This window comes from Pelobates fuscus, chromosome 9 (assembly GCF_036172605.1).
Source record: "Pelobates fuscus isolate aPelFus1 chromosome 9, aPelFus1.pri, whole genome shotgun sequence".
Taxonomy (NCBI): domain Eukaryota; kingdom Metazoa; phylum Chordata; class Amphibia; order Anura; family Pelobatidae; genus Pelobates; species Pelobates fuscus.
The window spans coordinates 30,566,788-30,591,980 of NC_086325.1; the positions used below are offsets into that span (position 1 = coordinate 30,566,788).

At 39.3% G+C, this 25,193-nt stretch overlaps 1 protein-coding gene across 1 annotated transcript in view; it reads left to right on the plus strand.

Annotated features, from left to right (window-relative positions):
* The first annotated feature begins 6,595 nt into the window (after positions 1-6,595).
* Positions 6,596-25,193, plus strand: part of LOC134572715 (sodium/hydrogen exchanger 2-like) — a 44,986-nt gene continuing 26,388 nt past the window's right edge. The window contains exons 1-4 of the mRNA XM_063431833.1: positions 6,596-6,971; positions 10,561-11,024; positions 11,854-12,104; positions 16,338-16,555. Of these exons, the coding sequence (XP_063287903.1) occupies positions 6,722-6,971; positions 10,561-11,024; positions 11,854-12,104; positions 16,338-16,555 (1,183 nt within the window). The 5' untranslated portion in view covers positions 6,596-6,721. The remainder of the gene's footprint in view (positions 6,972-10,560; positions 11,025-11,853; positions 12,105-16,337; positions 16,556-25,193) is intronic.

Here is a 25,193-nt window from a genome sequence, read left to right on the forward strand (position 1 = left end):
GTGCTTGGTAAATAATGGGTAAACACAGCTCGGCATTATACTATAAAAAAAACTGCTAGGCTTAAATAAATAGCAACATTTTGCCTATTCTCATGTTACATCAGAATGGGGAACTTCAAGTTCCTCTTCAGCTCTAATGTTTATTCTGTATAGAATCTGGGATGGATAGACAGACCGATATGCAGCTATAAGGATGGGCCAACCACCTGAACCTAGGTCCACATAGCACGTCCAACAAATGTTACAACAATATAAAAGTACACATTCTGCCCCTTGTTTATTCTCTCTTCCTTACCCATTCCATATCCTTCGTCTTCCTGTTGTTGATATAGTGTTGCCACTTCCTCACCATTAATATATTTAGTATATTTTTTGCCCATAATTTCGAGGGTTAGAGCTAGATCCAGGATTTAGGGCAGCATTGGGACATAGATGACCATATGTGCTCGAGTTGCAGTCCTGAGCAACTACGACCATGAATTCAGCTCATCAACCCATAATGAAGAGATAAGTGATTAATTAAGAGTGAGGGATGGAAAGGATCAATGAAAAAACCCTCAAAGAACACTGTGAAATGAGGACCATCCGCTTCAACATTGCAAGATTAAGGATGAAATCTCAATTGAGGTCTAGGTTTAGGGTGAACATGTTTTCTGACTTTGGGGATGGTAACGGCAGAAAACAAGGTTTGTAAAATTCGGATTTGATCATTTTGACAGGTCTTCCACGATACCGACTCAAAACTCATAAATGTCTTAATTTGGTTACAAACATCAGATTAGACATGTGTAATTCGTTTCATTCCGAATGGCAATTATTACAAATTTCGGGCAATTTGGACATTAGGATACATCTGAATGTCCGAATAGCTGAATTGCCGAATTGTCGAAGTGCCGCATAGGCGAAGTTCCGAAATTGCAGAATTTCCAAAGTGTCGAAGTGCTGAAATGCCGAAGTTCCGAAGTTGTGGAAGTGACCAAGTGATGAAGTTCCGAAGCACAGTATTGCCTAAGTACTAATATACTTACCCAGTGGAAGAATGAAGAATGTTACACTGTAAACAAGTTTAAATAAAAAGTATACAAACATAGCCAGGATTTAGCTGTAAGCATTTGCAACACTTACAACAATCAAGTAACATACATTCATATAAAATGTAAGTTACTTAGCCTGTCAATGGAATGACAGGAATGAATAAGTAGATAACTCCCTATTACCCACGGTATTAGGGAGCTATCTACTAAAAGGCTGATAGAACTAAATTGGTCTTTAAGCCAAATTTACTAATACTAAGTAAAGATTACTTAGTATTAGTAAATTATGCCCCTACTCGCTATACCGCGAGTAGGGGCATGTCTATTAAACAGTGAGCAGCCTGTTGCTACTCACTGTTAAAACAAAAAAAACACCAAAAAAAAACGTTCCCATCCCTGAAAGGCGGGTGGGGGCCCTAAAGAAGAATAAGGAGGGGACACCTATTGTCCTCCCCCCCGGCCCCCACCCCTGAGCTGTGGGTGGGGGCCCTAATTATCAATAAGGGGGGACCTATTGTCCTGCCCCCTGGCCCCCACCCCTGAGCGGTGGGTGGGGGCACTAAATTAGAATAAGGGGCGGACCTATTGTCCTCCCCCTGGCCCCCACCCCTGAGCGGTGGGTGGGGGCCCTAAATTAGAATAAGGGCGGGGAACCTATTGTCCTTCCCTCTGGCCCCCACCCCTGAGCGGTGGGTGGGGGCCCTAAATTAGAATAAGGGGGGGACCTATTGTCCTCCCAACTGGCCCCCAACCCTGAGTGGTGGGTGGGGGCCCTAAATTAGAATAAGGGGGGGACCTATTGTCCTCCCCTTGCCCCCCACCCCTGAGCGGCGGATGGGGGCCCTAAATAAAAATTTAACCCCCCCAAGTGACTAGGGGTCCCCAATCCCCTAGTCAGCCCCTCCCAAATAAAATAACCCCTACCTACCCCCCTCACCCTAAAAATGATGAGGGGGGACCATAAACTAGATACCTGTAAAAAAAAAAAAAAAAAAAACAACGACTTACCATTAGATGTCTTCTTTCTTCTAAAATCTTATTTTTTCAGCCCCAAAAAAGGCCAAATAAAAATCCATAATAACTGACACACTTTGAAAAAAAAAAAAAACCCAGAGCGCAAAAAAAAACAACCAATCCATGTTCACCCATGGAGGGCTCCGTGCAGGCTGAGCTATGCAGGGCGGAGGAAGGCTTGTAATTTGACTAAAAGCTCTCTGATTGGTTACTTTCAATCCACCAATCACAGTGTTGTTCTGAGTCAAATTACACAGCGTGGGAAAATTCCAAAGAACTTTCCAACACTGTGTAAAATAACACAGAGCACTGCTCAGGGGTGGGGGCCAGGTGGGAGGACAATAGGTCCTCCCCTTTTTGCTAGTTAGGGCCCTCACCTGCCGCTCAGGGGTGAGGGCAAGGGGGAGGACATTTTTTTTTTTTAACAGTGAGTAGCCACAGGCTGCTCACTGTTTAATAGACATGCCCCACCCGCCACCTAGGGGTGGGGCTGGGGGAGGGCTCACTGTTTAATAGCCAATTTTTACTTAGTATTAGTAAATGTGGCTGAAAGACCAATTTAGGTCTTTCAGACATTTGGTAGATAACTCTCTAATTCCCACGGTATTAGGGAGTTATCTACTAAGCAACTGCAAGATAAGTCCCGAAGTGCCGGAGTCCCGAAGTTCAGCAATTCCGAAGTGCCGAAGTTGCCGAAATTCTGAAGTGTCAAAGTGCCGAAATTCCGATTTGTCGAAGTGCCGAAGTGCCGAACCGAACCGAAGTGCCAAAGTCCCGAAGTTTGGAATTGCTGAAGTCCCGAAGTTCGGAATGCCGAACCGAACTGAAAATTCCCCCCCTGCACATCCCTACATCAGATTGTAAAGTAGGCCTGAGTTCCTACTACTGAACCAAAGACTGACAAAACAGAAGAAAAACAGAAAATGCCGGATTCAATACGTGGGACTGTGAGAATAGAATGCAATCATTCGAATTTATAAATCCAAGCTTGTTATATAGTGTATTCCTGGAATGACTTCTCTTTAAGCAGGAAACAGATAAATTATACAACATACCTTTAAATTATACTTTGTGTTGTGAGTGACTTGTCCCAAAGCAGACACAGACAGAACTGATACTTATCAGAAAACAGCTTGTGTCAGCATTTTGCACACCAGCCTCAGGTGCTTTTCTCCCATAAAATATTTTTTTTTTCTGTTTCTTTATCTAAAAAGCCAGCGCCTCCTGCTGGAAACATTGCATATTTTTTAAAATTCTAATTTACAATAAAATATGAGAAAAATGAGTGGTTAGTTGATAACAATAATCATGCTTATTATTATTATTATCATAAAACATAAAACTCCAGTACTTTTACTGTATTGCAATTGTCACCACGATAGTTGCTGCTGTTTTTGTTATTAGGATTATAATACAATTATTGGGATTCTATGTTTTCTATGTTTCTATTGTTTACAAACAAGACTAATGATCATGCCAAAACCAGCTGTTACAGATTTAAAAGTAGATTTAGTAGCAAGTAAAAAGTTAAAGGGTTACTCTAACCATCAAGACCACTTCTACTTTTTGAAGTGGTTATGGTGGTAGGAGTCTAAATGTGCAGTCTTTCTGCTTGAAACACTGCATTGTGAAGAGGACAAGTTGCATCCCCAGCACACATCACATTGGCAGCCTAGAACTGCACGCTAGCGACAGTTATAAAAAAACGATATCACTATATCAAACAATATTAAAATATTACAAAATTAAAATATTTTTCATAATATAAAAATTATTTTTAAAGCCTACACAGCAATTTTAAATCGAGGCCTTTGTCTCCCATTTTTCAAATAAAATTTAGTTATATGCACACATTTACATAATCGGAGATTAATTAATAGAGTTCACTGTTACCCACCTTGTTTACAATCTACTGCTAGATAATTATTGCACCTTTAACGGTCCACTTCAAAGTGATCACAATCTCATTGTGCTGATACATTGGAGCACCTTTAAGATTATCATGATATTATTTGTAAAAATAGGGCACTATACCCTCTATGTGAACAGTTAGTCTTCATAAAACACTGGTTTTGGTTGTAGTAACTCCTTCTGTGCATGTCCACTCCCTCCAAATGCCCCCAAAAATCTTAAACTTACCTCTCTTTTCTCTTGCTGAGGCCAAGTTCTCCCTATGCCCGATCCTCTAAGCCTGCCATCACTCTCCTCACCAGAAGGAGGATGGACTGAGTGGAGAACCAGAGTGGCATAAAAGGGGGAGCTGTACTGCCATGGGCCTTCTGGCGCCGGCATGCACAGCATCCTCGACGCACGGTGTGTTCTGACAGCTTTCTATCGTTGCCAGCATTAAGTTTTTCAGCAATTCCAGCTACAGTAGCTTTTCTGTGTGATTGGACCAGACGGTCTAGCCTTCGCTCTCCACATGCATCAATAAGCCTTGCACGCCCATGACCCTGGCGCTAGTTCACTGGTTGTCCTTCCATGCACCAGTTTTGGTAGGTACTAACCACTGCATACACTATTTGGCCCTTGTCAGAGTCACTATAATCTTTTCACTTTCCCATTTTTCCTGCTTCCAACACGTGAAATTCAAAAACTGACCGTTCACTTGCTGCCTAATATATCCCACCCCTTGGCTGGTGCCATTATAACGATACAATCAATGATATTCACTTCACCTGTCAGTGGTTTTAATATTGTGGCTGATCAGTTAATGATTGTCTACAATGACAGCGGTCTATACCTTAATAAACCCTACTGTGCCTTCGAGAGCCTCTTTCCACTAAACATTGAGTGAAACGGAAAGTCACTGAATATCCCTAGATGTGCTGAACCAGTGACCAAGCTGTGAAAAAAAACACAATAAGGTTAAAAGCAAAAGGAAGAAAGTAGCTTCATAACCAACCCCGTGGTATCTACCATCCAAAAATACAGAAAAATCGCAGGTATCAAACATGGCAGAATAACATGGCTGCCACAGAGCCCCAACCCAATGCGTTTCGCCTGTATGTTGTAATAGTTTAATGTGACAATAAAAGTTATGTTTTAAGTTATTCGCATATCTTTTCTGCAAAATAGCTTTTCTTCTTTGATAAATCTTAATTGTCATTACTTTGTTGGAGGAGTAAGACCTCTGGCAGTAAAAGGGTTAATCTCTGTATGTGCAGTGTCTCCGACTCCAGGTACCATGACCACTGCAAACCACTGTGTCAGGGATCGTGACATAGCTCCGCTATAAGCAAATAAAGAGGATGTAAATTGAGGAAAATTGTCTTTGATTGTATAGTCATTCTGTCTGTAAGATTAGAGGTTCTATAAATTAAACAGATTTTTGTCACTTTGTTGGTAGTTCCTGAATGCCTACTTTGTTTATTTTTTGTCCATTTATTTCTCTTTATCCAACAAATGTTTTTCCTGTCTCTTTTGCTCACACTCTCTCCATTCTCTAACTGTTGTGCCTCCCATTCTACCTCCTATCACTCTCATATATTATTCATTCGCTGGCATTAGCTGGCACCCACATTCACACTCACCCCAGCGCAAGTCACAATCCCCAATCCTGTCGTCATACAGCACTACATTAATGACAGCACAATTTATTCCTGTTTTTTTAATCAATCAAGTTTGCTGGTTTTGGGAGGGTTACCAGCAGAAAATTGGTCTGTGAGTTTTGGCGTGTGATCGTGTTGAGAACACTCAGACTGTACAGGCCAAAATTCAGAAAACTGCCATTGGTCTAATACTATAGCTGCATTGTAATCATCCCCAAGATTTGAAAGGAGTGAAAAAAAATCAATCAATAAATATGGGCTAATACGTTACTACCAGTTATTTGTCAGTGTCTAATGGTATTTCAGGGAATGCTGCTTCATAAATATGACCCTGCCGTTTAAAAACATTGCATATGAGCAATATCCCACATACAGCGTGTACAGTTATTCTAAGCATCTCTACTTTAGAGCACATCATTTTCTTCACCTTATTTGGCTTCTGGAATGCAGTCATAAATTCTCATATACAAATGCTGATGTAGAGTGAAGAAGGATGGAGGAGAGATACTCAGAGATAAAAGTGAGAACTGGCAGAGAAATTTGTTTCTGTGTAGGGTGACACCCACTACTGGAGCAAAGAAAAAGATAACTTCAATACAAACGTTGGTACCAGTATACAGGGTGTTGTGAGAAAATGCATTAAAGAGTTAAGACCTTATAAAAAAATGTCATTGAATTACGAGAACATGTTACATTGGCTGATTTTAAAATTCAACGACAAAAAATATAAGGAAGGATGAAGTAAGTATTTGTAAACAGTAGCTGTTTATTGTGGTTATTATTAAGTTGTGTGTGTGTGTTTTACCTTTTTTTTTTCCATTCGTCTAATTCTAATAAAGACCAGTGGAGATGTACTTACCTGGGACTCAATATATAACCACATCCAACGTTTACTCGTTCGGGCAATGTGCCTAAAATGGATAAATGCTGACATGCTTAAAGCATTTCACCAGTGTCCCACAAAAACATTACATCTTCCGCCGAGCACTCCCCCTTCTGTATAAACTCCCAGAAGTCATCCAAACAGAGATTATTAACGGCCGTTCAGACAAATGATTCTCATCATCTCATCACGGTCAATCCAGGAGACAGACAGAGCCTCCTCCACAGCCGTATAAGAACATGATGAAGAAATCACAGAGTGTAGCATGCATCTGTATATATTCCTTATTTTTACATCTAGTCAAAGCCTCCATGCTCACATACCATCAACAGCATCCTCCGTCATCCCAAAGTCATAGTATATCCAACTCATCGGACCATGGGTCTAATGTTACATCTCAACTGAAAATTTTCTCCATGGACTACAGTCATGTTCAGATTCCATTCGAAATAACGTTGTGGATTATGTTAGCATCCTTAGCTAAAATAGGTAAGGTGTACATCCTTCTCACACGGAAACTTGCTTTCGAAGTCAGGATATGATATGTCTGTATATGAGAATATTTGAATTTAAATCACTGTTTGCCAGGGGACTTGGCTTCGTTATGCTCTAGCATTTGAAAGGTTTTATTTTGCAAAGCTTTGTTGTCCCGTTGGCACAGAAACGGTTAAATGCCAATGGGGTGGGATCTAACATTTACACTGCATTTGTTTTTCTTTCGTGTTTCCTTTGATTAACTTTCTGGTAATGTATTATTCATATTTTTGAGTTACCATTTCGATTAACCCTTTAGTTCTTCCTTTGACTGTATAGAGATTGCTATTAGCAAACTGAGACTTGTAGGAGGCCAACGACCTTAAATAAAAAACAAAACTTCAATATTAAAAATGGAATGTACTTTACACCCTTAAGGACCAAACTTCTGGAATAAAAGGGAACCATGACATGTCACACATGTCATGTGTCCTTAAGGGGTTAAACCACACATGATTACATGCCATTGGCTGCTGAGAGCTAGGCTTTACATTATTAACGCTTATACATAGTCTGTTTATGACCGTGTAACACGACGTAATGATGATTAAGGACTGATTCGTTGAACAGTGAACTGGGGCAAATTGGCAATTAAACAGCAAAATATAAACTAACAAAGCAGATTTTCATAAATAATAGCATGTTTTATAAGTAATTCCCATATTATTACTTAGATATTCAGTATTTTAGCTGTGTTACTTTGCCCTACCATCTAAAGCTTGGCTCTGGGGGATTATAACCGTATGGGGGTCACTGGGTTAGTCTCTCGTATCGAACCAATCCTTGTTCACACCAATCCTAGACCACTATTGGTACAGCAGGTCAGGTACTCTAGGTAACGTCCCATCAAACACCAAGCACACCGTCAATAATGGAATACACATAATATTCATTCACCATAATGGCTGGGTTTAAAGGAACACTATAGGCACCCAGACTATTCCATCTCTACAAAGTCATCTGTGTGCCACGTGCCCCCTGTTTTAACCCTACAGGTGAAAACTGTACTGCTCTGCAGGAATGGCAATGTTTTTGTTGCAGGTTTTAACCTGCCTCTACTGACAGCCACTAGATGCGCTTCTGTGAAATAGCAGAGTCTGATTGGCGCAGTGCAGCGTTTTACTGCTAGCCTCGGCGTATGATAAGAACTACATTTCCTATCATGCTCAGACGTCATGGGCTATCTGTCTATCTAGAAAAATCACCTCTCACCCAATTTACACATTACAGAGGTTGCCTTTTGCCTTTAGTATATGTGATCAACTTCACATGAGCTTATATTTTAAAGGAAGTTAATACTAGGGCGCATATCTAAAAAAAAAAAAAATATATATATAAAAAAAACTAAGGAAGATGGGACCAGTTTGTAACTAATAAAATCTTTGTTTTCTTTGACCTTTTAGACACTATAGGGGTGGAACACGGCACATTATAGCTTGTAACAATTCTCATCATTAGTATAATTATAGTAGTGGCAGTAGCTAGTATAATAGGTAGTAGTATTGCTGGCAGTAGTATTATGAGCAATAAGTAGTTATAGCTAATAGTAGGTAGTAGTAACTGTATTCCCAACAATCTAATTCTTTAAGTACAAAGAGGCTGAAAAATGCTCGTCTTGCCCGTTGGCACTCAGAGAGTTAATTAATGATATAACATTATTCTGCCTGCTAACGATCTGTTGATCTTACTGCTTTAGAAACATTTTACCATTGTTTTGTATATACATCCATAGATATTTTTTTTCCATTTGGCATACACATACAATATCTAGTGATAAGCAAGCTGTAATAGCTGTGATTTATTATTAATAATGCAGACGTGGAGTAGAAAGGCTTGTGGCAAGGAAACCAAGAGATATTGATTGGGTTAAGTACTGCATTATTCTATTATTCCCTGCTGGAACTCGTGAGATCTCAACCTTTGGAAGGTTATCTTTGAGCCGATACAATTGCCTTTTATTTTTGATAACATTCTGAGACGGGAGGGGAGCAGTGGGTGCCAACAGGGGATCCTGAAAGTGACAATTTTCAATAGTTATGGCAGCAAATTGTGGGGACCAGGAGAGCAGACACAGAGTGGTAAAACTAAGCAGAACATCACATATATACACAGCAATGTACAACAATAATCCACAATTAGAGCTGAATAACAATAAGAATAATCCACTATTAGAAATCACCACAACTTAACTGAACTGTGGAGCAGCAAAGAAAGAGGAAGTACTGGGGATGGTGCTTGGTCTTAGACAGGGTACTGTGTCAGGATTGGCTAAGGGTATCCCTATATGATGGATACTGTGTTAGGATTGGCTGAGGGTATCCCTCTATGATGGGTACTGTGTCAGGATGATTTGAGGGTATCCCTGCTTGATGGGTACTGTGTCAGGGTTGGTTGAGGTTATCCCATTATGATGGGTACTGTGTCAGGATTGGTTTAGGGAATCAATGTATGATGGGTACTGTGTCAGGTTTGGTTGAGGTTATCCCTGTACGATGGGTACTGTGTCAGGATTGGTTGAGGGTATCCCTGTATGATGGGTACTGTGTCAGGGTTGGCTGAGGGTATCCCTCTATGATGGGTACTGTGTCAGGATGATTTGAGGGTATCCCTGCTTGATGGGTACTGTGTCAGGGTTGGTTGAGGTTATCCCATTATGATGGGTACTGTGTCAGGATTGGTTTAGGGAATCAATGTATGATGGGTACTGTGTCAGGTTTGGTTGAGGTTATCCCTGTACGATGGGTACTGTGTCAGGATTGGTTGAGGGTATCCCTGTATGATGGGTACTGTGTCAGGATTGGTTGAGGGTATCCCTGTATGATGGGTACTGTGTCAGGGTTGGGTGAGGGTATCCCTGTATGATGGGTACTGTGTCAGGATGATTTGAGGGTATCCCTGTATGATGGGTACTGTGTCAGGGTTGGTTGAGGGTATCCCTGTATAATTTATTCTATGTGTGTATTATTTCTTTGCTGCTTTTGTGTTTCAATAAAGAATGGGTTAAGCAATGTGAGCCTCCGTGTCTTGTAATAAAAGTACTAAACATGGGCATTCGTTGTACTCCTCCTTGAACCGATTGGTCCGGCACAGAACCTCTATTGTTTAATTTGCTTATTTGTATCCAAAGAAATTGATTTAAGGAAGAGTGCAACAATTACACATGTCTAAAAATTACCTAAAGTAGACCTTGCCACCTACACATTTGTGTAAGACATCTACACATTCAGGTGTTAAAGGTAAAATGTATATATATATATATATATATATATGACCTTTTATTTCCTGTTGGACTGGCCTCTGATTTTTTTTATAGCCTAGGGAGCAATAAAATTTTTGGAATGATAACACTTTAAAAAAAAAAAAAAAAAAAAAAAGGCTTCAAGGGCGGGGTCTTTGTATCATGATCATTTTAATATGATGAAGTGGTTATGGTGCTTAGAGTGACCATTTAAAAGAATACAGCATTCATCCACGTGTAAACAAAATGACACACATAAATGTCTGCTGATGGAAAGATGTCCCCACCTGTTTTATTTATCTCCAGGTTTTCACCTGTCACACAAGCTCCCATCCGTGGTACCAGAGAGTTGTGTCTTAATCATCGTGGGTCTCGTTATGGGAGGAATCATTTATGCTGTGAAGAAGAAATATGCTCCTGTTATGAGCAGTGACATCTTCTTCCTGTACCTGTTGCCTCCTATAGTCCTTGATGCTGGTTATTTCATGCCAAGTCGACCATTTTTTGAGAATTTGGGTCCCATCCTATGGTATGCTGTCGTGGGAACCATCTGGAATGTTTTTGGAATCGGGTTTTCGCTCTATGGGATATGCCAAGTGCAGGGACTTGGTCTGAAGAACATTTCTCTCTTGCACAATCTCTGGTTTGGAAGCCTCATTGCGGCAGTGGATCCTGTGGCGGTCCTTTCGGTTTTTGAAGAGATCCATGTTAATGAAAAGTTGTACATCTTGGTGTTTGGAGAATCCCTCTTGAATGATGCTGTCACTGTTGTAAGTATCCGACTACCCTGTTTGGTGTGGCTTAACATGTCACTTGCTCCCTGGGAGACATATTATTAAATCATTTTACATAAAGATAATTTCAACATCAATATACATCTTTAAGCAGTGCATGGGCAAATTACTTGAAAAAACTTTGAATAGTTAAAGGGACACTCTACTGTCCAAATACCAACAATATATATATATATATATATATATATATATATATATATATCACTGTTTAGTAGATATACACCAAATGAAAACTTGTATTAATTTAATTAGTACGCATTTTTTTATTGGAGTTAGATCTAAAAACAGCTTGCAAAAACTGCAGATCTCTTGTCTGCAAGCCCTCCCCTTCTGAACCCACCCAGACGTTCTGTGACTGACCAATCACAAAATTCCCAATGCAGCTCCATGGGAAGTTGTTGCAAGGTATGTGCTCTGAGCAACTGCAGCCTATTGAGTTAGCCCCACTGAGCTAACAAAACCAGGAAGTAACAAGAGCTGTTGCCTGCTTGTTAGCCAAGGGGGTGTAACCAGATCCGTTTATAAAAGTGTCAATTTCTATTGAAATCTTAACTTTTTGCAAAATGAAAAAAATAGGACATACTCTTCACAGATAATGTGTTTCAGCAAGCTAAAGTACTTTATAGGTCTGGAGTGTCCCTTTATACGCCTTTTGACAGTATTCCATTTTCAGCCTTTTTAGTTATAATGAGATGAACAATCTATCTGGGTGTTAAGAAACTTCTTTGGGTCAGCATATTTATTCCCACCAGATCCTACAGATTATTTCTTGTCCTGCCCAATGTTTCTCTGTTCTTCTATTTAGGTTCTCTACAAATTGTTTGAGGCCTTCGATAAGATGACAGATATTCAGCTACTGGACATCTTTGCTGGAGTCGGAAACCTGCTTGTGGTTGGCATTGGCGGAATCCTTGTCGGCTTTCTTTTTGGATTCGTGGCTGCGTTAACCACAAGATTCACAGAAAACATACGCGTCATCGAACCACTCTTTGTTTTCTTGTACAGTTACCTCACCTATCTTACTGCTGAGATGTTCCACCTGTCTGGCATTGTGTCGTGAGTATTCCATAAACCATTCCACTTTATATTGCCAGGAGAAAAGAAAATGAAACAGATAATTAGGATTGTAAAAGGAACACTCTGGGCACCATAACAACTTGATTGAAATTAAGTTGTTCTGCTTCCAGGAGGTCCCAGGCACAGGCTTACTTTTAGGAGTTAAAGCATTCAAGGACTGTTTAAGCCCAAAGTCCAGTATACAACACAGAGTGCTCTGCCCCTTGTCCTTCCGCTGCTCAGAATCTGTAGCTCCTCATTCAAAAAACAGCATGAGAAACACACACATTTTTCTCAAAGCATTTTGTGAATGGGGAGCGACTGACGCTCTCAGTTCATCAGCAGTGACCCTGAGCGAAGCTTCCTCTTTTAAGATTCTGAACAGCAGAAGGACAGGGCGCAGAATGACTGAGTGCTGGATACTGGAGTTTGGAGGTAAAATGTTCACGAAGGGTTAAACCCTGAAAGGTAAACTGCTTCATTAAAATAAAGTTTTATGGTACATGGAGGGTTTCTATATAAATCCAATGGGGCTTATTCAATAAACTATTTTTGTGACAGAGTTGATAACACGTTGTTGGATCTCAATAGGGTTAATTTTGCTAAATCAGTTTTCAAGTTAACCCAATTAACTATTTATGGCATAAACACCTGTGTGGTCTTAGTTTTTACTCAATGAGAGTAATGCAATGGACAAGAACCAATAAGGTACAAAGCATCCTTGATTAGCTTCAATGTTTGCACCATTAAGCAACTGCCCATTTGTCCAGGGTCCTGAAAATGCTAAGGGTGGAAATAGGTATGTACACTGATTGGCCACAATATTAAAACCACTGACAGATGAAGTGAATAATATTGATTATATCGTTACAATGGCACCTCAAACAATTTCATGGGTTGGCAGACCTCAAACAATTTCATGGGTTGGAAGCAGGAAAAATGAGCAAGCAAAAAGATCTGAGTTACTTTGACAAGGGCCAAATAGTGATGGCTAGGCGGCTGAGTCAGAGCATCTCCAAAATGGCAAGTCTTGTAGGGTGTTCCCGATATGCAGTGGTTAGTACCTGCCAAAAATGGTGCAAGGAAGGACAACTGGTGAACCGGCATCAGGGTCATGGGTGCCCAAGGCTCATTGATGCATGTAAGAAGTGAAGGCTAACCTGTCTTGTCCAATCATACAGAATGGCTACTGTAGCTCAAAGAAGTAGTAGAGTGTTGCACACTTGTATCAGTAGCACCGGAGTTCTGTGATAGAGGTCCGCTAACCTTCAAATATATCTGCATGTGAAGGCTTGTACAGGCTGCAAAGGGTAGGGGTAACAAGGCAGTTTTATTGTAGAGTGCAGGACAAAACAAGGATACAACATTTCGGCAGTGAGACCTTAATCGTGTATTTGTTAAAACCTTACAGTCGAATATACTGCTTTGTTTACCCTACGCTGTGCAGCCTGTGACTCTTCACTTCATGATAGAAAGGTGTCAGAACACACAATGCATCATAGTTTGCTGCATATTGGACTGCGTGACTGCAGAACGGTGAGAGTGCCCATGTTGACCCTTGTCCATCGCCGAAAGCATCTTCAATGGGGTCATGAGAGTCAGAACTGGACCACAGAGCAATAGAACAAGGTGTTATGAATGATGCTTTCTTTTAGATCAGGTGGGTGGCCGGGCACGTGTGCCTCAACGCATCAACACGAGGGGACAAACACAATATTAAGCAAGTGGTTTTAATGTTGTGGCTGATCAGTGTAAAATTCAGAACCCAGGTTTAATTAATTTTATTTTCCCTAGTTTTCTCACATAACATGATATTGGGATTTGCATCTGGTTAGAAATATCTGTCAGTGCTTTCAGCCTTAAAACCACAGACGCATTTGTTAAAAGAATCTCTGCAGATCCGAAAAACACTAATGCACTGCGTAGGTTAAAATATTTTATTGGTTTGATAAACAATTATTATTGGATTAATATAAAGTGCTTACGTCCACCAAGAGGGAGATACGTGTCATCTAACTAAAGTATTCACCAAAGTTAGAATTTTGGAAAAAGCGACTTGAGATTTGTACATTTCAGATCATGGTTCCTTAGCTCGATATATAGGGTAGCTGAGTAGAAGGATTTTTAGTGAATATGTACTGTTTTGCCTGTTCTGGTATTCTTTTGCAAAACATACTTTGGATTAACTTTTTAAATTGGAAAGTATAATTACTCATAATTAATTGAACTTTTGTTTTCTTTGTTTCTCCACCCCATGGGGTTTCATTCATTCATTGGTCCCCTCATACAATACAAATCTTTCATCCAGATTAAAACCTTTAAAATAAATTACTTTCCCTAATTAATTGTGTAGTGTGTCCCTGCAGTTATTTTAATGTAAGTGAAACAGGATTGGTTATTCTGAGACTGCAATGGAACAAAACTATTAATTTTAAAAGAGATTTCTGAAAAAAAAAAAAGTTAATTTTATTACAGATTTTTCTAAATTAAATAATCTATTTTTTGTAAAATTCCCATTATTAACATTTTATTAATAAAGATTCAATAAACTTCAAAATGCTACAAATAGGGGGCATGACGTAATAGAAGGATTTTGTATGACTATATAATTTAAAGAAGAACACAGAGTTTGGAGTTCATGACCGTTCCAATTCCAGCTATCACAGTAAATGCATGATCAGTGTGTGTTACACTGGTAAATATAAAATACACACTTACCTAAACTATCGTTAACACTGGCAGTGCACAAATTAAGATCACGGATTAATGCACAGGTATCACTTTCTGTTACCCAAAATACGCGAACGCAGACTTGGGTGTGCTTCTCATGTTTCTATATATATATATATTCAAGCTCCTGAGTCCAGGAAAAGGTATCATAGTATTCAGTTGATTTACATTGTATGCCAGGTTGTGCCTTGACTGCCTGGCAAGTGATGTATGTCCACATAATAATAAATATTGTTGCATTTTTTTGTTCTAGTAACACAACTCATAGCTAACGTTTCGTTATTGATCCTAAAAAGTCAGTTCTTTTTTGTAAATGTCAATAAGTTTATAAACATTTTTATCTCTCTGGGTTTTATTCCACTCTTGTGGAAATCTGTTTTGCAAAACAAGACAGTTGGAAAAAGTTCTCAAAACCACATAATTGTAAAATGTTCATGAAAGACGTGTGGTATAGGATGATAAATATTTCTAATGAGGTCTAGATTTGTGAAAGAGTTAAATGCAGGCATTCATGAGTCCCTCCCCGTCATACATGTGTATTTTGGTCTTAAGAAGGGGGATTATATAACTGTGCTATATTTTATCCCTGCACGAAGCTCTAGCCATTGTGGAAGCATATGAATGAAACTACTGATGACATATTGTTTTGATTGCAACGAATAACAAGGTCACTAGAAATTCTTCGAGTTCTCTGAGCAGAAACACGCATCAAAAGATTTAACATAGTTTTTTCCAGATTTCTTAATTTTGTTTTGAAAGACATAGCAGCCAGACAAGAAGTTTATCCATCAAAAAATTAATTGCGGTGAATTGAAAGAGGATATCAAAAAATGTAGGCCAAAATTAATGAATTATTATTTCGTTCATTTTCAAAATGGGCAATGAGATAAAAACGTTAAAAATTGAACTAGACACAATCTTCAACTTAGATATTTACTAATGTATTTACAAATAGACCCCAAACAAATTCATTTTGGAGTATTTTAATTCCTGCTATAAAATTTATGAATTCCATGTTTTAGTATCGAAATCTGTACATTTATAATGTATCATATAATATTAAATCCTCACATTTTCATTGTTTTAATTTTCTTTTCAGTGCTTGATGAATGTCCAGACAGTATATACTACCCATTGAGTATGTCTTTGGATTCAACAACTTTATTACGTTATCTGTAGAGTGGAAAAAAAGTTGCAGTATTTTTAACAATGCTCACAGCACCTGGTTCTCCGGCGCCACCTGCTGGTTCAATCTGACCTTACAATTCTTTTCCGACACTATTTTGATTCCACAAAATAACTATAGTACCGACTGGTCTTTTATAAAATACAAGTCACTTGTTTCTCATTTCCACTTTCACAAAAATATTTGCTGTCAATGGCAATCCTAAGATAAGGATACAACAAAGAAACTTACCACTACCGATAGAAAGAAATCAATAATACAATACATGTACTTTGCTTCCTGTTTAATTTATCCTTACACATTGATTGTTTTCACAGAATTATTGCCTGTTCGATGAGCATGAAACGCTATGTGGAGTCTAACATATCACAGAAGTCATATATAACCGTCAAATACTTTATGAAAATGTGGAGCAGTGTTAGTGAGACCCTCATTTTTATTTTTCTTGGTGTCTCAACGATTGGGGACAATCACGAGTGGAACTGGTACTTTATCATCATGACTATCTTGTTCTGCCTTTTCTGGAGAGCCTCAGGTATGTCAGGTGTATGAATTACTGCACAGACAAATGTATGTTCTCTCCATTAAGTTACCATTTCTTTAAGCTCATGAAAGGATACTGCAGGTCAAAGCTAATCTAATCTTTTTTATATACAGGTAATGTATTAAAAATACATGATAAAATGACAGGTTCACCAATGCTCTTAAAACAGGAAGTGGATTCACACCAGGAAGTGACTCAGCCAATCATGACACTCCTATAAGTTTATGTGACAGTGTCCAGCAAAGAGAGGCATTGCAAGGCCCCAGGAATATCTATGACTTGACCCCAAAAGTAAACTTAATATCTCTTCCCCCAAGACCTCAACTCCACCCCTTAACTCACGCAGATACTGTTTTTTTCCCACATCTTCTCTGTCACCTACATACCCAATCTTCTTATTTTAAGCAATCCTTAGAATTTGTGGAGAGTTGTGAAATTTGTAGGGGTTCTCTTTTTTTAAAAAAAAATAAAAAAAATTTAATTCTTTATTTTTGTAGTGCATGTGAATACAAAAAATGCTGACATTGCCACAACAGCGCATATATCTAGCACAGTAAGAAAAATTCTCAGAGTATATTGCTGCTAGGCAACCTTAATCTGCACCATTTTTTTGGTGAGTATGAGAGACAACAATGCATTTCAACATGTCTAGGCAATCTGTAGTCGCAGGTTTCCATGCAGAGACAGAGGAACATCAAACATTACAATTGAGGTTATCTAAATTAATCTCTTGGACATTGGGATGTTACTTAATGAACATGTCTATCTTTCTGATTGGGTGGAGGCTATTAAAGAGGTGTAAACAAAATAATAATGCAACCCCAGTGGAGAAATCCTAAACCAAACTAAGTAGATTCTTTAAACAGGTAGGTGTACATCCTTAGATTTTACCACCGCATGGCCCCCCTGTGCCATTAAGCTGACAGTGTCCCTGTGGCATTAGACCTGCCTATTTGGAGAGACAGATCTGGACACACGCTGGAGAGCTGCATAGTGAGGTGTAAGACAGTGGTGGTGTGCTAGGCAGTTGTCAAAGTGGCAATGTTCAACTGGCAGATTCAGCCTATGCCCTCCGCATACAGGTCATAGCTCCGAGTGATCTTGGTGATCCCCTGGATCGGCCTCCCCTCTGCAGGCAGCCGACCATAGTGTTGTGGTCTTCTTGCTATCCAGGAGGTACTGCAGGCAAATCTGGGATGCTGGAGCGGTGTCTCATGCTGGGAGCTGGGTGTTCAGGTAGGTATTATAAACAGTGCCATCTGGTAACCTTGTGCTGCATGTGTCGGTTGGATTCAACTCCGGCTTCTCCGCCGCGATCTTGTTTGACCTGTGCCTGGAACCCCGATGTTGAGGTGGAGTGTGTGCAGTAGGTATCGGGCTGGGTGTTTGTGTAGATTCCTTTGAGCAGACATCCACAGTTTTCTTGTTGGCAAGTCGCTAGTATTGAAGCGATTCTTCCCTTTGGCACATGTAGCTCAGCATGTCATCGCCGCCATTTTGACTGCGGCCTCAGAGCCTTGGGTCGACACAGCTGCAGCCTGGGGTGCTGGTGTCTTCACAATCACAGGGGCTATGGGGTGGGGACCGGGATCACCCCCACTGGTCCAGAGGGGGGGGGGGGGGGGGAACAGGGCCAGTTCCACTCAGCCTCGTGTTTCTGGCAAGGAGCTGGTGGGCAGGATAGCGGGACAGCGGCCGTCCATCCCACTCACTGCCAGGGTAATCCTCATCTTGGGTGACAAGGAGCTTCCCCCCAAGGGACTAGAACCCCTCGGCAAGCCTCACCTCGGTACCAGGGTGCCTTCTTGCAATGGGCCACAGCTGCCAGTCGTCAGGTGGGTATTTAATCAGGATTTATATGCTGATGTTATAAGAGATTGAAGGAGCTACTCTTTTGTGCGACCATTCAGCATGGCGGTCCGGCCCCGCCCCCAGGGGTTTTCTTCATATCTTTTTAATTGGACTTGTGTCCAACCAAGCGGTACACTTAAAAAAAAAATCACCAGTAGATGAAAAAAAAAATGAAGATGTTTGGCTGCCTGGTGGTCAATAAATGAGTATTAATTCCATATGAGTGCAGCATCGACCCAGATATGATGACATATACTGTCATTGATTCTTAATGCAAACCGAAAATAACAACTGAGACATAGGACTACAGGATGTAAGAAGGGGAGATGGGGCTGCAGGGTGTGAGAAGGGGACAGAGGCTGTAGGGTGTATTAAGAGGACATGGGACTCAAGTGTGTAAAAGCAGGGACAGGGGATGCTGGGTTTGAGATAGAACATATGCTGTGGGTTGTTAAATGGATATAGAGCTGCTGGGTGTGATAGGGGACATGGGGCAAAAAAATAAATAAATTACTTTAACTACAAAAAAAAAAAAACTGTACAGTTTACTCTTTGGGCTGCACACAGGCAGCACTAGCTCTAAAGGGGCTGGCCGGTGAGATCCCCTGCTGGTCTCAGCCCATGGCCATCATGGTCCTCCAACCATTTGCCCGGTTTGCCCGAAGGCTAGTCCTGACATGTTTGTGACTATAGGTTCCCTTCCCCCCCTTGTAACTAAAAATGTAAGTTTAAAAGAGATTATTTACCTTGTTTCCAGCACAGTACTGCTCTGCTGCAGCCACCCACACTACCTTAGAAGACGTTAGTGAATTAATTACTGCATTAATTAGTGTATGGATTACTGCACAGACAAATGGATGTTCTCTTCATTACATTACCATTTCTTTAAGCTCATGAAACGATATTCCAGGTTAACCTATTCTTTTTTTATGCAGGTAATGTATTAAAAAAATACATGATAAAATGGCAGGTTCACCAGTGTTCTCAAAACAGGAAGTGGCTTCACACCAGGAAGTGACTCAGCCAATCATGACTCTGGATTGGAAATATGCATGCTAGGCCAAACATTGAACCCCTCCAATCAAATGCAGCTATCAGCAACATATGAGTCCCATACAGAAAATAAAATTCAGTTCTAGCAGTCCTATAGTAGTCAATGCATTCAGCTCGTCTGCATATTGTCCATACAAAATATATGGAAAGAAAAAAAAGGGCGCGAAAATGTCCAATCAATGGACCAATCAGTGTGCTGTAAAATATATAAATAACATAAATATTGTATGTATATATTTTGCAGTACACTGATAGGTACATTTTCATTTGGTTCACAGATCAAGTGAGAAAAAGTACCAATATATGAAAAAAATGAGGACCAGTAAAAAAAAATCACATTCATATAATATACATTTATTTACTGCTCTTGTTTCCCCCCTCTATTTGTCACTTTTCACTTGATCTGTGAAACAAATTAACATAATAACATCTAATGGCTGTCCCCTGGCCATCAGTAACTTTTTTCCCATCCATTTTTTGGATGTTATGGACTTAACTCTGAATTTTGAATCAAACAACATGCTCCTCCATCGCGCGAGTCGTTGGGTTATATTCCATAAGGCGCTTCGGAGTTAAGTAATTTGGACGACACGCTGATTGGTCTAAATTCTAAAGAATAAAAATTTGGTCGCATGTGAATGCACAAGTCTACATTAAACAAACATTACATTAACCCCTTAAGGACACAGCTTCAGAAGCTTGTCTTACGCTTAATGACACAAGCAATTTTTGCATTTTCTTGCTGTGTGCGTTCAACTTCAATTTGCATCTCTCTCGCTTATTGCACCGACGCATATTATATACTGTTTTTTAGAGGACAGAGAGGGCTTTAATTTGATGTAATATATATATATATATATATATATATATATATATATATATATAAATGCTTACTTATTATAAAAAAAATACAGAAAAATGCAAACAAAAAGGAAAAATGTTGTGTTTTTTGTACAGTTTTGCAATAATAATGTGTGCACAATTAGTGCAGGTTAAGGAAAGTAATTAAAAATAAATTCATTTAGTTGTTCTGATTTACAGAATATATAATGTGTCTGGGATTTTTTTTTGGTAGTTACAGGTCACAAAGCACAAGGAGTAAAATAAACTTTTAATATGGAGTGATTTTAGAATTTGGTATGTTTGTCTTGTAAGCTTAATAGCCATAAAAGAAAACAAAATTGCCACACAAAAGTATATATTTATATAAAGTAGACATCACAGGCTATTGTCCTAAGGTTGTTTTGACACTTTCTAAGTAGCCATTTCACCGCCAATCTCTGCTAAATATTGGAGTAAAATTTAGTATTTTGTTTTTTTTGGCACACAAACTTATAACAAAGAACTTCTCATGTGTATTTTGTAAAGTTGGTGTGTGCTATTCCTGTACAAGGTTTTATTATGTGTTCAGTCACTTCTGCTGAGTACAACGATGCCCCATTGTATGTCTTTGGCACTATTTCGTGAAGCTACAGTGCCATATAGGAGACCTGTCCGTTTCAACATTTACAGTATAATTTTGAGAGACAGATTTAATGGGCCTATGCTTCAATTTGGGGTATTATAGCAGTTTGACTGTTCAAAAAACCTCACAAAGGCCTACCATTTGTAAAAGTAGACACCTCAGGGTATCTCATATGGTGCATATTGTGCTTTAACATTCCCCCATTTTTTCACCAATATATGCCAAAGTATGTGGTAAAATATAATTTTGGTCATTTTTTACATTTGGATTAAATTTTTGCTGGGCATTTTGTACATTTCATATGTGCCGCTAAGTTCAAACCCCCCAAATTATGCTCAGCTAAGCCTTCTGAGTAAAACAATATGCCCAATGTATGACCTAGACACTATTTTGTGAAGTTACACTGCTGTAAAAGAGACATAACAAGTTAAGTTTTTTAAGTGTGAATTTTCATGGAGGGTTTTGATGTGTCCGTGTCCCACTTTGGAGCACTTGAGCATGCTACATATTACAACTACACTATAAAGGCATACCATTTCTTAAAGAAGACATCCCAGGGCAATTCAAAAGGCATTTTTTGAACCTTAGCGTGGGATCATTTTTCCGCTAGCTTGTACCAAGTGTAGTGGTAATACGCATTTTTTCTGCCTTTTTGACACACAAAGTGAGTTTGCGCAGTATATTTTTCAAACCTTATGTGTACTACGACTGTATAATACTTCATATGTTGCTCAACTATGTCGGCTGAGTACAGCAATACCCCCGTATGTACCTTTGCCAGGTATATGTGGACATTGAAGGGGCACATTTGAGACACAGCCATTCCAGTTTTTTTCAAACTTTGAATTTTTACGCTGTGTCCATGTCCCATTTTAGAGTATTTTACAAGGCTATATAATCCAATTACTCCATAAAGGCATACCATTTCTTAAAGAAGACATCCCAGGGTAATTCAAAAGGCATATTTTGAACCTTAGCGTGGGATCATTTTTCCGCTAGCTTGTACCAAGTGTAGTGGTAATGAGCATTTTTTAATGCATTTTTTTACTTTGTAAAACCCGTTTTTAAACTTTTTTTTTTTTTACTTATTAAATGTTTTACATTTTCTTAACTTTTTTTACACTTTTACATTTTTTTCTAAACTTTTCTTTTACCGTTAACCCCTAACTAGCAGTAAGCAGCACTAACAGTAAATTCCCCATTTTCCCATAACTCCCACCCACCCCAGCTAGCAAAATATATAATTATAAAATATTTAAATGAATTAATTAAATAAATTGAACCCCTGAGGGTTAAAAAAATAAATAAAAGTTAATCCTCAGGGGTTAAAAAAAATTAGATCACAGTATAATACTGTGATCTGTATGTTGATCACTGTAGGCAGTGATCAACTGGCAGGGAAGGGGTTAATTTTTATTTAGACTGGCTAAAGGGGGGTGGTATTTTTTTTTTACTTAAACGTTACTAAAACAGTTAAACTATTTTTTTTTACCTTTTTCAAGCTTATTTAAAAAAATTTTTTACGTTAACCCCTAGTTAGCCTAACACCAAATTCCCCAATTCCCCACTAACTTCCACCCATCCCAGCGAGCTAAATATATAATTTTTAAATATTTAAATTAATTAATACAATAAATTTAACCCCTGAGGGTTAAAAAAAAATAATAATTAACCCTCAGGAGTTAAAAAAAAATAAAAATCAGATGACATTAAAATGTATACCCTGCCAACTGATCACTGTAGTCAGTGATCAATTGGCAGGGAAGGGGTTAATTTTATTAAAACAGGGGAAAGGGGGGGTGGGATTTAACTTTAATTTTTTTTTCCACCAGGGGGCAGGATCAGCGAAGATCCGTCTCCCTGCACTTCACACAGAACCCAGAAGTGCAGGGAGGTGGAAGGTAAGTACATTGAGCACATGTGCTCGCTCTGACATGCTGTCAGAGCTGACATGCTGTCAGAGCGGGCACATGAGCTGGGGAAGCCCGATCGGGTGCTCCTGGTCTGCCTCTAATACAGAGGCAGACCGGAGCACCGTTAACCCCGCGATTGCGGCAATCTGGGGTTAACTTTAGTAAATGACGGAAAATTTCCGTCACCGGTCGGGAAGGGGTTAATCAAAAGTACATAGAAAGTGTTTTGAATTTTTTTCTCTCTATTTGCATTAAAAGTAATATTCTTTTTGTGATGCTAGTTTCAATATTCAGTTTGCTGTGGATCACATCATAAAACATTGTTCACAGGGAGAATTTTAATAAATTTTAAAAAAGTACAATTTGATTAATAAATTGTATTTGATTGAGGCAATGAATAATAAACTACATCAAGTACATTTTTTAATAGTTTGATTTGTCTTCAGAAAATTACAATCATTGCACAAAGCGTGCTCCCCGTCGCCAGTCTGATAAAGACAAACTGTTTTCATGAATACATCACCATATTATATTTCACTCACAATTTATAAATGCTGAAGTAATGAGGTGATATAAATTGAAGTGTTTTAGTAATATGCTTTTAAAGATATGTAAACTTGACAATCCCAACACTCTGTAATTTGAAGCATGGTACTATTAATGTCACATTTGCATTAACCCTTCCACGGCAGATCATGTGCTAGAACCATAATGATTATCACATATTTTCCTAACCTCTTGTCTTGAAGGGGTTAAAGGGTGCTCTCTACCGCAAGCATGTCAAACTTGCGGCCCACAATGGATATATTTGCGACCCACCTGCCCTGGGGCCACTTTGTGTTGTGGCTGCAACCACTTGCAAGACAGGAAAGATATTTCCCGATTCTTGTCTTCCCTCCCACGGCCGATCGCGTGCTCCCGCAGGCCAGCCACTCCCCCTTCCCGCAGTGCCAGAGGAGCGTCTGGCCTGCTTGAGCAGAGCAGGACTGGAACTCGAGGACAGGCTGGTCATCTTAAAGTAGGGGGAAAGAGGGCTTGGGGGACCTTCCTGTGTAGTGTGTTAAATTGGGGAGGGAGGCATTTTATAAATTTGAGGGAGGGGGCAGTGTATTAAATTTGGGGAGGGAGTGGGCAGTGTATTCATTTTAGGGAGAGGGCACTGTATTAAGTTGAGGGAGAGAAGGGGCCAGTGTATTAAATTGGGGTGGTGTGAGGGGGGGGGCAGTGTGTTAATTTGGGGGAGGGGAGCAGTGTATTAGAGTGGTGGGGGCAGTGTATTAGAGTAGTGGGAGAGGGGCAGTGTTTTAAATTGGGGGGAGTGCAGTGTATTAAATTGGGGGAGGGAGGCAGTGTATTAGATTAAGAGGCAGTGTATTAGAGTGGAGGGAGGGATGGGCAGTGTAATAAATTAGAGTGCTGGGAGGAGGGGCAGCATATTCAATTAGAGTGGAGGGAGAAGGGGCAGTGTATTAGATTAAGGGGCAGTGTATTAGAGTGGAGGGAGGGAGGGGTGGTTTATTGGATTTGGGGACAGTGTATTGGATTGGATGAAGATGCTGATTGGCCGCACAGCTTTTTTCCACGCATGCACAATAACCTCCCAAAGCTTCCCTATGGGAAAGCATTGGATTGGCTGAGATCATCAAGTTTGAAGATCTCAGCCAAAGTGAAGAACACACTCATAGGACTTCAAAATCAACAAGATAACGTCATTTGTTACATTCACAATTTCAGTCCCATTACCAAACTTTTCTTAAAATGCCAAGGTAGTTGCACTGAAACACTTGTTGTATGCAAATACATATCTCCTTAAAATAAATTTGCTCTTTTGTTTTCTTTGAAGCCCTATGAGTGTGACATCCAGTGTCAGTTAGACAACTTTTTTTATACTGTACTTTTCTAAATAAACCTACATTTCTATGAAAACTGAAGTTTTAGTTTTTTGTGGCCCACATAAACTTATACCTTGTTTATTTGGCCTGTGTTAGCCTTTGAGTTTGACATGCTTGCTCTACGGTAACCTAAAAGAACAGTGAGGTTTCACGGGAGGTGTGCACTACAAATCATCAAAAATATTTGTCTTTAACAATAATAAAAAAAAAAAAGTTTAAAATCTGGGCATTATATTTTGAATAATCTTTTTTTTTACTTTAAAAACGTCACTTCCAAACACAAAACAATTAACAAAACTTGGGAATATCCATTTCTCCAAATACCTGTGAGCAAGAGGTCTGGACATTTTTTATGACTTGAAGCCTTCAAAAGAACTGTATGGCTCAAAAACAATACCCAATATTTTATTCTATTCAGCATTGTAAAATGAAGGATGCCACATACTCAAAAATCA